This window comes from Myxocyprinus asiaticus, chromosome 13 (genome assembly GCF_019703515.2).
Source record: "Myxocyprinus asiaticus isolate MX2 ecotype Aquarium Trade chromosome 13, UBuf_Myxa_2, whole genome shotgun sequence".
Lineage (NCBI taxonomy): Eukaryota > Metazoa > Chordata > Actinopteri > Cypriniformes > Catostomidae > Myxocyprinus > Myxocyprinus asiaticus.
The window spans coordinates 22,031,718-22,045,568 of record NC_059356.1 but is presented as its reverse complement, the minus strand read 5'-3'; the positions used below and the strand labels follow the sequence as shown (position 1 = coordinate 22,045,568).

The 13,851-nt window shown below is 37.4% G+C and overlaps 1 protein-coding gene across 4 annotated transcripts in view; it reads left to right on the top strand.

Moving 5' to 3' along the window:
• The first annotated feature begins 3,457 nt into the window (after positions 1 to 3,457).
• The window catches only part of LOC127450905 (epsin-2-like), a 42,880-nt gene continuing 32,486 nt past the window's right edge, over positions 3,458 to 13,851 (top strand). For all 4 annotated transcript variants that reach the window (XM_051715373.1, XM_051715372.1, XM_051715371.1 and 1 more), the window contains exons 1-2: positions 3,458 to 3,814; positions 11,563 to 12,351. In XM_051715373.1, coding sequence (XP_051571333.1) covers positions 11,757 to 12,351 — 595 coding nt within the window. In that variant the 5' untranslated portion in view covers positions 3,458 to 3,814; positions 11,563 to 11,756. The remainder of the gene's footprint in view (positions 3,815 to 11,562; positions 12,352 to 13,851) is intronic.

Genomic DNA, 13,851 nt, shown 5'->3' with positions numbered 1-13,851 from the left:
AATATTGAATGAGACAAATAACTACCTCTAACAACTTTGTGATGCTCTTTAATCATTTAATCTTTCTGCAACATTAATTGTACTCTCAGAAAGAAAAATCTTTCAACTTTGACATCTCACTCAACATTTATGTCAGGAAAGAAAAACTAAAGTATGTGGACAGCTTTTATTATCATGCTTGTTAGTGGGTTGTTTTTTTTTTTCCTGAGCATGAAACAAGAAAACCACAAACAGAGGTTTCTCACTGACAGAGTGCAGAAAGAAATATAGATATGCTGCCAGCATTGTTCACTTACTAATAATGCCCCTGTGTCCTGTGATTAATCACCACAACATTTACATCCTTATTTAAAAAAAGCAGGTGCACTATTCTTTATCAACCAAAGACTGGATTGAATATTCTCTTTTTAACAGATGAAAACAAATCTGACTCCTAAGCCTCCATGATGACAAAATGGAGTGTACTTTGATGTACTAAACAATCTTTAATCAATAAATCATTTTCAGAATATGGCAAATCTTAAACTAAAATAGTAGATTTTGTCTGATCCCACCTAAAGGCAATTTTAGTGAAAATATTTTGTCTTTATGTTGGTCCGGTGCCTCCTTATTATTCAAACCCATCAAATTATCTATATACCTCACAACAAACTCTTTCTCAAACACTACAAAGAGAACACCAAAGGCAGACTAGAGGCCATGTGAAGAAAACTATGCAGGTAATGGGAAACATTTCTACGTTGATAAATGGAAAATTACTTCTCATAAACATTTGACGTGGTCTGTAAGCAGGAAGAAATCTAGCCACACAGGAAAGAAAAGGACTGCACATTTCAATCACAGTTGAAACAATACTATGGTTTAGCTACCACATTTTATATTTAATGACGAAATGGTACTGACACTTATTATCTGGGGTTCAAATTGGGGCAATGTTTGTACATAGACTTTCAAAGAGGATCAATTCATTTACAGGGTGTCAAACTCGGTTCCTGGAGGGCCACAGTCCAGCAGAGTTTAGCTCCAACCCTAATTAAACACACCTGAAGCAGCTAAGCAAGGAGTGCTTGAAGATTACAAGCAGGCATTTTGGAGCAGGGCTGGAACTAAACTCTGCAGGGCTGCGGCCTGAAATGGAACCAGATAGATAAAAAAGAAAATCTTGAGCATGCTGCCCCTATTGCTTTACTCATGTCAATACTGTTAACTCTACTCTTAACTCAGCCTGCAGCGGGCGCAAAGGAGTGCTAGGGGGGTCCAGAGAAAATAAAGTGTTTAAAAAAAAAAAAAAAAAAAAAAAACAGAATTGAAAAAGTGAAAATTTATTGATTCTGACATTATTACTGTTTTATTCAGAAATCATTAGATTAATCATGATCATTTCATTCTGTTGACAGCCATAGTTTTTTACAGTAAGACATAGACACTTATTATTTGTTTCTAAACCTGTGCACGGAGTGTTATAAGGGTTGTAATAAAAATCCAGATATATTTTAAGAATTTCTTTGAGCTTTAGTGCAATGACAAAATAAAAGGGGTCTTTATACATGAAAATATATAACTATCTTTAAATTTTAGGAAGGGGGATCCCTTGCAATGGTATCTGAATTGTTGGGGGCCCACTGTAGGCATTATTTATTTACATTTTTTATGAGAATGACTGAATTTATGTGCTGAGTAAAATCCAAGAGGTTAATTTCCAACAATAATGATGGAAGATTCACATTAAGTTCTATTTAAAAATAATTCAATCAAGGTTCTAAAAATGTGGATTGGCCATTCCTCTTTGCATAAGCAAATATCCTATTACATTTATTATGTATACTCTAAGGTACTCCAAAGAATGTCATGGTACAACCATGGTACATGTCCAACAAAATATGGCATTTTTTTGTTAATGGGGCTATGAAGCGCTTCTGATGAATCACTTCCTCATTTATAAGTCGCTTTGGATAAAACAAGCATTTGCTAAATGAATAAATGTAAATAAATGTAAAGCAGCTCATGAGGCCTGTTGTATCCTTTTCTCTCTCTCTTTTTTTTTATCTATTCCCTCTTCTAAGTTGTTCATAATAAAATCTCTAGTTAGAACCACGTGCCATTGTACTGATATGCTGGGTGCAAGTAAGTAAACTTAAAGTAGCTTAGGTTAGTGTGCATTTGGCTAATCAACAGCTTGTTGTTACAGCAAGAAGTCTTTGACAGGGAAACCATTAAATGCGCACATATAGACCTATCTATTCAATACAGACATATCTGAACACTCATATTTAAAAGTGCACACTGTTTTCTTTTCTTTTTCCCCCTCAGTTTAAAGTTTTACTCCTAAATAAAGTGAGTTGTAATTCTGAAACATATGTATGTATACATATATGAATAAAATCATGACCATTTACTTGAAATAAAGGCTCCGGTCATATCAGTGACCTTATAAAAGCTGGAAAAGATGGAGATGGTCCCATCATGGGGGCTGCCATTTTAGGATCACATGACCAGCCGAATACTACTGGCTTAATCTCAATAACAACCCTGTTGATGGACATTTTCACTCATGAATTAAATTAATCCAGGCTAACTGTAAAGAGTAAATTTAAAAAATGGCACCTGTAAATGAAAACTATTGTGTTTGAATGATGCTGCATCCACACCCCTAGGTGTCCTTGTAAGTCCAAGACATTTTAAACACAAAAATACTAAGTGCACCTTTAATAAACTAATCCTGTGTAAGACAAAGAACTGTTGATTTCACTAGTATTGATACATCTGTTTAAAATAGCACCATTATATTATGTATATCTGTAATACATTAAAAGTAGCTCTCCAAATCGTGTCTACTTTGTGTTTTTGGCCTTGTGACCTAGGGTGATTATCATGTTATGGCCTATATGGTAATTCACTCACTCTGTTAGTTACACAGATGTTTGCTATTTTGAAGATGAGTGGCATTCTAAATTCTTCCCACCCCACCCTCTAGAAACTCTTTGGGGTCACAGTCAGATATAAACTATGACACAGCCCACTTGGGGGCCACATTCCGCCAACTTCATCAGTTTCATTAAAGGAGCAATATGTAATATATTTACTGTAGCATAAAATTATCATAATATGTTATCAGAGATTTAGGAAACATGTTAAGTTGAAATACTGGCTTCTCCGAAAACAATGCTAGAGCAGTATATTCTTCATTGAAATGTCCGTTCCGGGCCGGAATTTCTGTTTGTGTTTTGGCCTGTGTAATCCCGCCCACTGCCCATTTCCCAGTAGTATTTCGACACTACGGGTTGCCAGATTTGAAACAAGTTAGCAGGCAAACTCTCTCCAATATTTTAAATTTGGACTGCAGTTCCCATTTTAAACGCTTGATGTCAATGTTACATATTGCGCCTTTAAATCAACTCATCTCAAATAATTGCATCATTGACGGAAAATGTTGACTCATTGTATCCGAGCAATACTTTTGGGTGACATGGTTGACTTAAACGGCTGTACAGAGGCTCACAGCGGTGATCTATCGGAAATAAACAGTTTTAAGAATAAAGACCCTTTGGCTTGTCTCGCCCCTCATGGGGTGAATGAATGTGCAGTCGGAACGCCATGTTGAATGGTGTGAGTGACACACCATGAGAGAGAGAGAGAGAGAGAGAGAGAGAGAGAGAGAGAGAGAGAGAGAGAGAGCGCAGCACATTTAACAATAACGCCAACACCGCAAATCTTGTCTGTTTCTTGAAAATAAAGTTTCCATCTCTTTTATACGTTTAGTTTGTACTTATGCCGGGTGTAACTCCCGGTCATCATCATCATCACCGGAGGTTTGGTAAGTTACTGTTTTCGTTTTCTTGTCGCTTCTCTCAGTGTAGCGATATCTCCAACGAGTACAACACAGATTTCGCCTTGAGCGGAGAGGAGATTTTGGCATAAATACACTTCTGAAACTGAAGTAGTTTGTTAAAGCAGCGTTTCTTTGGTGTTTGAGTGTAATTAGTGCAACATTTGGTTAAACGATCAAGTTAGTTGGAGCTTGGCTACATTTAGCTAGCATGAGCAGCTAATACTCAAATCTCACACATTTAAACAGTCTTTATGCATCCAAATAAAACATTAACATATTTTGTTTTAACCAATGTCCCCGCTACTTAATTTTAAAAACACAAACGAGCCGCATAAAATAGCTTGGTTTTAAAAAGTTCCCACACTTGCGGAAACTTTCATTATGCTCTCTGCAGCCAGCTAGTTAGCAAGTTTATTTTAAAGGAAACGTTTGATAAACTTTAAAAGTCTCTACTGTAACCGTTGCACACTGTATACTTGCACATATGCGTAAATGTAATGTGTGTTTTGGTATTGATTATACGTGTTATTAGCTTGGAGTGGCTAGCGTGCTATCAATTTTAAGTTAGCTTGATACTTCAGTCATTTCTAATCGGCCTTGGTTTCTTAAACTGTTGATAACAATTCTTCCTAGGTATTTTGCGTTAATATAATAGTTTATTTTCATTCAGCTGTAACGCAAACATATTATATTGTAATGTTTTTTTGTCCATTCAGCCTGTGAACGAAGTGTTGCTGGTCTTGCTAAGATAGCTTACATAAATGTTATTTACTACTACTGTATGTACATACTTTATGTAGCTCTTTCTTAGATTTTCTTGAAATAGCCTACTTTATGCTCAGTTTACGTTGTTCCCATAATAGTTTTGTTTGTTGTAAGTGTCTCTGTGATTTACTGTTTAATCTAAATAACTTCACTTAAGTGTGTGTAAAGATGGATTTGTGTTTTAACCAGTTTGTTTTGTCGACACTGCCACACAGATTGTAGACAATGTGATCACGATGTCAAAGATTTACTGGATGGAAAATGTTTACCCCCATAATATTGACATTGCTTACAGATCCAAAAACAACCCTTGGATTGGTTGATGGACACACCCGTGATTGAGGAGAATCGTGCCTGTTGTTTTTGTGTGATCATTTTTTGCAGAATATGCATCTTCACCATTTAGTGTTTTGCATCCTCTAATTAGCCAAACAGGGTCTCTAGAGGACAACTGGGCGAGTGATGTTCCCTTTAGAGCGGATCATCTGACTTAACTACAGAGCTGTCTGGAATTTATCAAGTCAAGCTGAAATGGAGAGTGAACATACTTTTAAGTCGGGCATGTTACAATAGATGCATTATTGAGTATATTGCATGTTCTTTGAATTCAAAGACATCTCCAAAGGATTATTTATAAGACAACTTTTTACCTGTTTACACAAAGTGACAGAACCGGCTGCAGTAGCAGTAAGCACTACATTGCACATGCGTGTGTTCCTTAAAAAGCATTGTGTCTTGTGTAACATGCACCATACCTTTGTTCAGTCAACCCTGCAGGTCAAGAGGACCTGCCTTTTCTTGGAGTAAGTCAAGACATTTGTACTTTTTTTGAGCAAAAGTTCATGGATTGTGGTGAAATCTACACCTGCTTTTTCTTGCTGCTCAGTTCGTTCTGCCACCAAACACACTTCTACTGTAGATCCTTAAAGTCATGCAGACATGTTGGCACTTGCCTTGCATGCTTTCCTTCTTCAGTATTGAGTGGGATCGGAGTAGCTTGCCCTTTACAGCTGTGCTGAACTGCTTTTGTGGTTTTAAGTTGTCCCTTATGCAGGATTAGTGTGCACTGAATGCGTGTCATGTGGCCGGTCATTGATTAGTATGGCCTGTGGACTTGCATTTCAGATGATGGAGGAATAGGTCACATCAGTTCCTGGGCGCAGCATGGTCATTTGTTTTTACACAGTTGTTTTTGATGGTATATGTGGAGAATAATGGTTTTGATGGTCTTTTATTGTTGGATGGTCTAGGTCAGTGTTTCTCTATTCTGGTCCTGGAGTACCACAGCACTGGACAATTCGGATATCACTCCTATCTGACACATCTATTTCAGGTCTTGACGTCTCTACTAATGAGCTAACCAGTAGAAAAAAGAGGTTTTAAGATTTTAAATAGTGATGCACCGAAATGAAAATTCTTGGCCTTCACTGAAAATTGTGGACACACAAGGCTGAAAACCAGAAAACATTATTTTAAATAAAAATTTGTTCAGAATGATTACATTCTAAATGTTATTCTTAGGGATGCACCAAAACCCACTTTTTCTGTAACTACACAATTAATTATAAAATAGAGCAGACAGAAGAGAATTACATAAAAAAACATGTAGCCTAAACCTATAGGCCTAATGTGAGCTACTCTACCAGGTAGAGCAGCAGCAGAATTTACTCCAATTCCAGTGAAAATTCAGTGAACATGAAGCCAGTTGTTTTGGCACAAAATTATTTTTTTCTTTAATTTATTAATTCTTTCCCCACATTAAATGTGGACCTGGAATGTGGTATGGATTCTTAGTGGATCTGTTTTGTGCTCACTTTGTGATAGGATATCACATTACTTTGTTAATTTAAATATGATTTTAATTTGTAATATTATTATTGTTAATAATAATAATAGCTTGTATTATACAATAATTACATTTCAGTCTTAATTTTATTTCGAGCACATCAAGAGCAGCGTGTGCTGTTTGTGTCAACAACAGAGCAGCATTTATTCACTGAAGCGTGCTGCGCATGCAGACTGTATATTTACTTGGGATTAAACATATCCTTTGCGATTCACAAAACTGTTGGATGGCTTCAAGAGACTTTGAACATAATGCACAAGTCACATGGACAACTTTAATTGTGCTTTTATGTTTCTTTAATTTCATAATGGAGCTTGACAGTAATGACCAGAACACACAATAACACACAATATGGGAGTACTGGAAAACAATCTTTATTAATGTGCTTATGACCAAGAGAGCGATCACTACACCTCTGGGGATATGGACTTTAATGTTAACATAAACAATGCTTTATTTCCATGTGTTTTTTCTGTGTTTCTGTGACCGGATTTGATTGTTCCAACCAAATTTTAATTTAAAGATGAAGTATGTAACTTTTTCAGTGTTAAAATACTTTCTTCCATCCCAGCTTAATATGTAGAGACAACTAAAAGTCACTCATAGGTTAATTTTATCAAAACCTGTAAATGCTGTGTATCTTTGGCACACCAAAAAAATTATTTGTTTTTTGTGGCCTGTTTAGACCCTGCCCACCAACATTACTTGACCAGTAACGTGAGTTGTGTGCTGGACTATCTGACTGTTCAATCAACAGCAGATGAGGGGTGTATTCAGAAAGCTGTAAACATTGTGTATTTTTGCAATTGCATTTGGTGGTGCTAGTGTTGCAGAAATTACATAATTCAGATTTAAAATAATAGCCTAATTTTTGTTTTTCAGCCCAGTGTTTCCAGAATTTTCAGTTTCGACCAAGAATTTGAAAAGCAGAGATTAATCCAGTGACTTCAAGTATTTGAGTTAGTTTTTTTTTAAATAAACTGATTTATCAGTGTATTGTTGTGCATGCAAACACACTCGACCTGATTGAATATACACCAGTCATCCACAGCATTAAAACCACCTGCCTAATATTGTGTAGGTCCCCCTCGTGCTGCTAAAACAACTATTCTTCTCACCACAATAGTACAGAGTGGTTATCTGAGTTACCGTAGACTTTGTCAGTTCGAACCAGTCTGGCCATTCTCAGTCAAGGCATTTCCGTCCACAGAACTCACTGGATGTTTTTTGTTTTTGGCACCATTCGGAGTAAATTCTAGAGACTGTTGGGTGTGAAAATCCCAGGAGATCAGCAGTTACAGAAATACTCAAACCAGCCCATCTGGCACCAACAGTCATGCCACGGTCACAGTCACTGTGATCACATTTTTCCACATTCTGATGATTGAAGTGAACATTAACTGAAGCTCCTGACCCGTATCTGCATGGTTTTATGTACCGCACTGCTGCCACACGATTGGCTGATTAGATAATCGCATGGATGATTGTTGGTGCCGGACGGGCTGGTTTGATTATTTCTGTAACTGCTGATCTTCTGGGATTTTCACACACAGCAGTGTCTACAATTTACTCAGATTAGTGCCAGTTGAGCGGCAGTTCTGTGGATGGAAATGCCTTGTTGATGAGAGAAGTCAATGGAGAATGGCCAGACTGGTTTGAACTGACAAAGTCTACGGTAACTCAGATAACCACTCTGTACAATTGTGGTGAGAAGAATAGCATCTCAGAATGCTATTCTGAGATGTGGGCACGAGGGGGACCAACACAATATTAGGCAGGTGGTTTTAATGTTGTGGCTGATCGGTGTGTGTGTGTAATATATATATATATATATATATATATATATATATATATATATATATATATATATATAATATTATGCACACACACACACACACACACACTCTACTGGTCAAAAGTTTTGAAACACTTACTCTTATTCACATTTTAGAATAATAGTAAATTCATCAAAACTATGGAATGACATAAATGGAACAATGGGAATTATGTTGTGACTAAACAAAATCCAAAATAAATAAAAAATGTGTTATTTTAGCATCTTCAAAGTAGTCACCCTTTGCTTAGAATTTGCAGACATGTACTGTTGACATTTTCTCAACCAACTTCTTGAGGAATCACCCTGGGATGCTTTTAAAACAGTATTGAAGGAGTTCCCATCTATGTTGGGCACTTATTGGTTGCTTTTATTATTTGGTCCGTCAATTTCAATTTTTTTTTTGTTTATAATGAAATAAATTAATATGTTGGCACAATTATATTTTTGTCTACAAAACTAATTTCAAACATTAAGCGTATGCCTTCAGATCAAAAGATTTTTAAGATCATGAGAAACATTTCAGTGAAGTGTTTCAAAAGTTTTGACCAGTAGTTTATATTTTTACAATGTTGTGATATCTGAACTAAATGCTATATTTGGAAGTTTAAATTTAAGATGGCTGGCATAGTAAAAGCTGTTCCATTTACTTGGCTGTTTAGGAGAACAAAAATATTGTCAGTGTAACCAAATGGTCAAGTCCATTGCAGGAGAGAAATATTCAATAGGTCCCAGAATAAGGAAATTCTTTGTAGCGATCTGGTGGTGATAAAACTGCTGTGATTTCCAAAAATGTTATTGCAGCAATTCCATGTAGTGCGAGAGAAGTGTGTCAAAACTGTACATTGTTGATTTTTAACTATCCTGAAGTATTGATTCTGTCCATTTCCTGGATAGGTTTTAATGTCATCTTGTAGAATAGAAAGTGGTCGATTCTCTTTTATCTGTGGACAGAGAAATCGATGTGAAAGGAAATCCAGTGCTGCTCACAGAGTTTGGTCTCTGGCTCAGCTTCAACACCAATCACTAAGAGACCCCTTGATATTGGCAGGACTCTGCCAGACCTGTTCTTTAGTATGGAAGAGGCCACTGCTTGCCCTGGATCCTCACACAGACCCGGCCTGTGTGCTGGCTTCCTGGGCCCCCGTCACAGTGAGAGCTACTGGTGCTTTGTTCCGGTAATGATACAGTTGCCTCTCTCTTCTGATGTGCTAGGCCTGAATTGGTCATTAAAGCAGCAGATGTTTCATTAGGCCATAGCTGTATTCATGTGTATGCAGACATGGGATAGAGGCAGTGGGGGTTGCTCAGAAGGCAGCGCTCTATTTGCTGCTCTGCAGGAGAGCAGGAGTCTCATTTCAGTGGCTTTTAATGAATTTATGATTAATTTAATGATGTTTTGTTGCCAATTGCATTCCTGGAGTGCTCAGGACAGGAAAATGATCTTTAGTATATGTCCGTACTACTTGGGAGTAATCCCAAATGTTCTTAAATTATGCATGTTTGCATAAAGGCAGGCTTGTTCCAGAGTACTGGATTCTTGATATAGTAAGCATTATTGAACTACAGTGCACAAGCCTCAAGTCTTTTAGTCAAGAACATAAGCTGATTTTACATGCAGTTCTGTAATGGAGAGCACAGTATTGTGCAATTACTTTTGGGGAAATAATATGTCTTCCCACATGCCGGCAGAGTGTTGTTACCGTAAAGATGAGTAATATAAACCACTTCATACACTAAGCCACCCCTCTGTGTGTATACAATTATGTTTTACTCAGCATGTACCTGGGTGGCTAAATGCCACTTGTTCTTAGTTTAAAAAGTTCACAGCTGTGGTCCGTTTCCATATATCTGAGGTTTGGATTAAAGGGAAAATTCCCCCAAAACTGAACATTCTCTAATCATTTACTCACCCTCATGCCATCCCAGGTGTGTATGACTTTCTGCACTAGAACACATTTGAAGAAAATTAGAAAAATATCTTAGCTCAGTAGGTCCTGAAAATGCAAGTGGGTGGGGATTCGACTTTTGAAGCTCGAAAAATCACTGATCATCAGCATAAACGTTATCCAAACGAGTCCAGCTGTTAAATTAGTCGCTTTTGGTGCGAAAAAAGATCAACATTTAAGTACTTTATCTCAAAATCATCGCTTCTTGTCAGCAGTGGTATGCGTGTGTGATATAATCACGTTGGCACGTGAGAAACAGCAGCGCTGTTTACAACTGAGTAGGAGGAACACTGTACAGAAGCTTTGTTGATTTTGGTTTGGATCTGTGTTTATCTGTTTCTTTACTCACAATTGTGCATTTATGTGCTCATCCTGGATGTCTCAACCGAGTGGAGATCATGGGATTACGTCCATAACGTCAACGTGAATGCATCACATGAGAGACCTCGTGATCTCCACCCTCTCGTGAAGCTTACCGGAAGCATTGGATTATAGTTAAAAAGTACTTAAGTATTGATCTTTTTTGCACCAAAAGTAGGGCCCAATGATTTCGACATTGCGGATAACACATACGGAATCACGGAATCTAGCCATAAAAACTTTATTAACAATAGAATGTGGAATGTCATGGAAATGTACATTTTTGGGATAAAGTGAATGTATAAATGCACAATTAATCAAATTAAAATCATGATATGCCCTAGTGAGATAATTAAACCACAAAAGGCTTTTAACAAATAGCTGCTACGATCTTGCTGAGCTGCGAGCTTCAAAAGTAAGTGGATGTGAGAAGCTACAACTTATAGCCCACACTAACCGCATCATTAACATCATGTGCGCTCTGTGTATGTATAAATGACAAGCAGAGCAGAGCACTTTTCACCGTGAAGCGCAACGCATGCATACTATATATTTATATAATTAAATCATAGCATTAAGCCGTTTAATTAGCACATTAGCCCATTTAGCGAACTGCTTTACGGAGGTGAGAAGTCATCAAAAACATCTGATTTTCCGGCAAAATGATAAAAGCCCCATTTAACTAGATGGCTGAAATTGAAAAATGCGACAAATATTTTACTTGTGTATAGTAAAATATAATAATGGTGTAGTAATAATAATTATAATAATAATTTAATTATTATTGATATATATCTAAGCAATATCTCACAAGCAAAAGTTTAATTTCTGCTTTCATTAATACTGTGATGCTCTACTTTTCAGCACTGTATTTGACAAAATAAAGAAATAAACTAAAAAAACGAACATTTTTAGTTATGATTGCACTATGAGGATCAGTATAGAAGCTCTGTCTGACATTTTGGCTTTGTGCTTTCAGGTAATGGAGGAATTCATCGAGCTGGCACCCGTCACTGTGTGGAAATGGTTTTAACAGGCACAAAGTAACACAGAAACTGTTCAAACTCAGAACACTTAATCGAACTGTTGTACAACATACTTATTTTTGTTTGTAAGAAAAACAAAACTTAATTTTTATTTTCGACTCAAGGATTTAAACACTACGTACCCACCATGCCAAGCTCTACAATTCGGAGGCAAATGAAAAATGTTGTCAATAACTATTCAGAGCCGGAAAAGAAGGTCAGGGAAGCGACTTCCAATGACCCATGGGGCCCCTCTAGCTCACTTATGTCAGAGATCGCAGACCTCACTTACAATGTGGTGGCCTTTTCAGAGATAATGAGCATGATTTGGAAGAGGCTGAATGACCACGGTAAGAATTGGAGACATGTGTACAAGGCCCTGACACTGCTGGACTACCTGATCAAAACGGGCTCAGAGCGAGTGGCCCTGCAGTGCAAAGAGAACATCTTTGCCATACAGACACTCAAAGATTTCCAGTATATTGATCGGGATGGCAAAGACCAGGGCATTAACGTCAGAGAGAAGTCCAAGCAGCTAGTGGTGCTGTTGAAGGATGATGAGCGTCTGAAGGGCGAGCGATCTCAGGCCCTGAAGACTAAAGAGCGCATGGCACAGGTTGCCACCAGTGTGGGTAGCAACAATCAGATCAGCTTCGGCCGAGGTTCCAGCCAGCCGAACCTGTCCACCAGCTACTCAGAGGAGTACGGCAAGTCTGAGGGCTCACCCGCATCATATCATGGATGTAAGTTTCTTCAGGTGTCAACTTACGAGGCATGCCAAGTAACATGTCTTATAACAATTTGATTATTGTTGTTTTATGTGTATTTATTTACTGGCCCTCATTTTGCACCAAACCTGTGTGTTCTTTCTTCAGAGGTACACTAAAGGAGATTTGTATTTTTTATTTTTTTTAAATGTCCTGGCTTCTCTCTTCCATACCACACATTTTAGAGTGACCAGGGGCTTTCATTGCATGCTACTTGTGAGCTATAGTCTTCTGAAGCCATGCATTTGCTTTGTGTGAGGAACGGGCTGTGGAACATACACTGGCGGCCAAAAGTTTGGAATAATGTACAGATTCTGCTCTTATGGAAAGAAATTGGTACTTTTATTCACCAAAGTGGCATTCAGCTTATCACAATGTATAATCAGGACATTAATAACATGAAAAATTACTATTACAATTTGAAAAAAAATGTTCAGAACTTCTTAAACTACTTCAAAGAGTTCTCATCAAAAAATCCTCCACGTGCAGCAATGACAGCTTTGCAGATCCTTGGCATTCTAGCTGTCAGTTTGTCCAGATACTCTGGTGACATTTCACCCCACGCTTCCTGCAGCACTTGCCATAAATGTGGCTGTCTTGTCGAGGACTTCTCACACACCTTACAGTCTAGCTGATCCCACAAATGCTCAATCGGGTTAAGATCCATAACACTCTTTTCCAATTATCTGTTGTACAATGTCTGTGTTTCTTTGCCCACTCTAACCTTTTCTTTTTTAATTTCTGTTTCAAAATTGGCTTTTTCTTTGCTGTTCTTCCCATAAGGCCTGCAGCCCTGAGTCTTCTCTTTACTGTTGAACATGAAACTGGTGTTGAGCGGGTAGAATTCAATGAAGCTGTCAGCTGAGGACATGTGAGGCGTCTATTTCTCAAACTAGAGACTCTGATGTACTTATCCTCTTGTTTAGTTGTACATCTGGCCTTCCACATCTTTTCTGTCCTTGTTAGAGTCCTTTGTCTTTGAAGACTGTAGTGTACACCTTTGTATGAAATCTTCAGTTTTTTGGCAGTTTCAAGCATTGTATAGCCTTCATTCCTCAAAACAATGATTTACTGATGAGTTTCTATAGAAAGCAGTTTCTTTTTTGACATTTTTGACCTAATATTGACCTAAAGACATGCTAGTCTATTGCATACTGTGGCAACTCAAAAACAAACTCAGACAATGTTAAGCTTCATTTAACGAACCAAATATCTTTCAGCAGTGTTTGATATAATGGCAAGTATTTTTCTACCAAATTAGCAATTTATCATGATTACTCAAGGATATTGTGTTGGAGTGATGGCTGCTGGAAATAGGGCCTGTCTAGATTTGATCAAATTACTTTTTTCAAATAGTAATGGTGCTGTTTTTCACATCAGTAAATAATGTCCTGACTATACTTTGTGACCAGTTGAATGCCACTTTGGTGAATTAAAGTACCAATTTCCTTCCAAAATAGCAAAATCTGTACATTA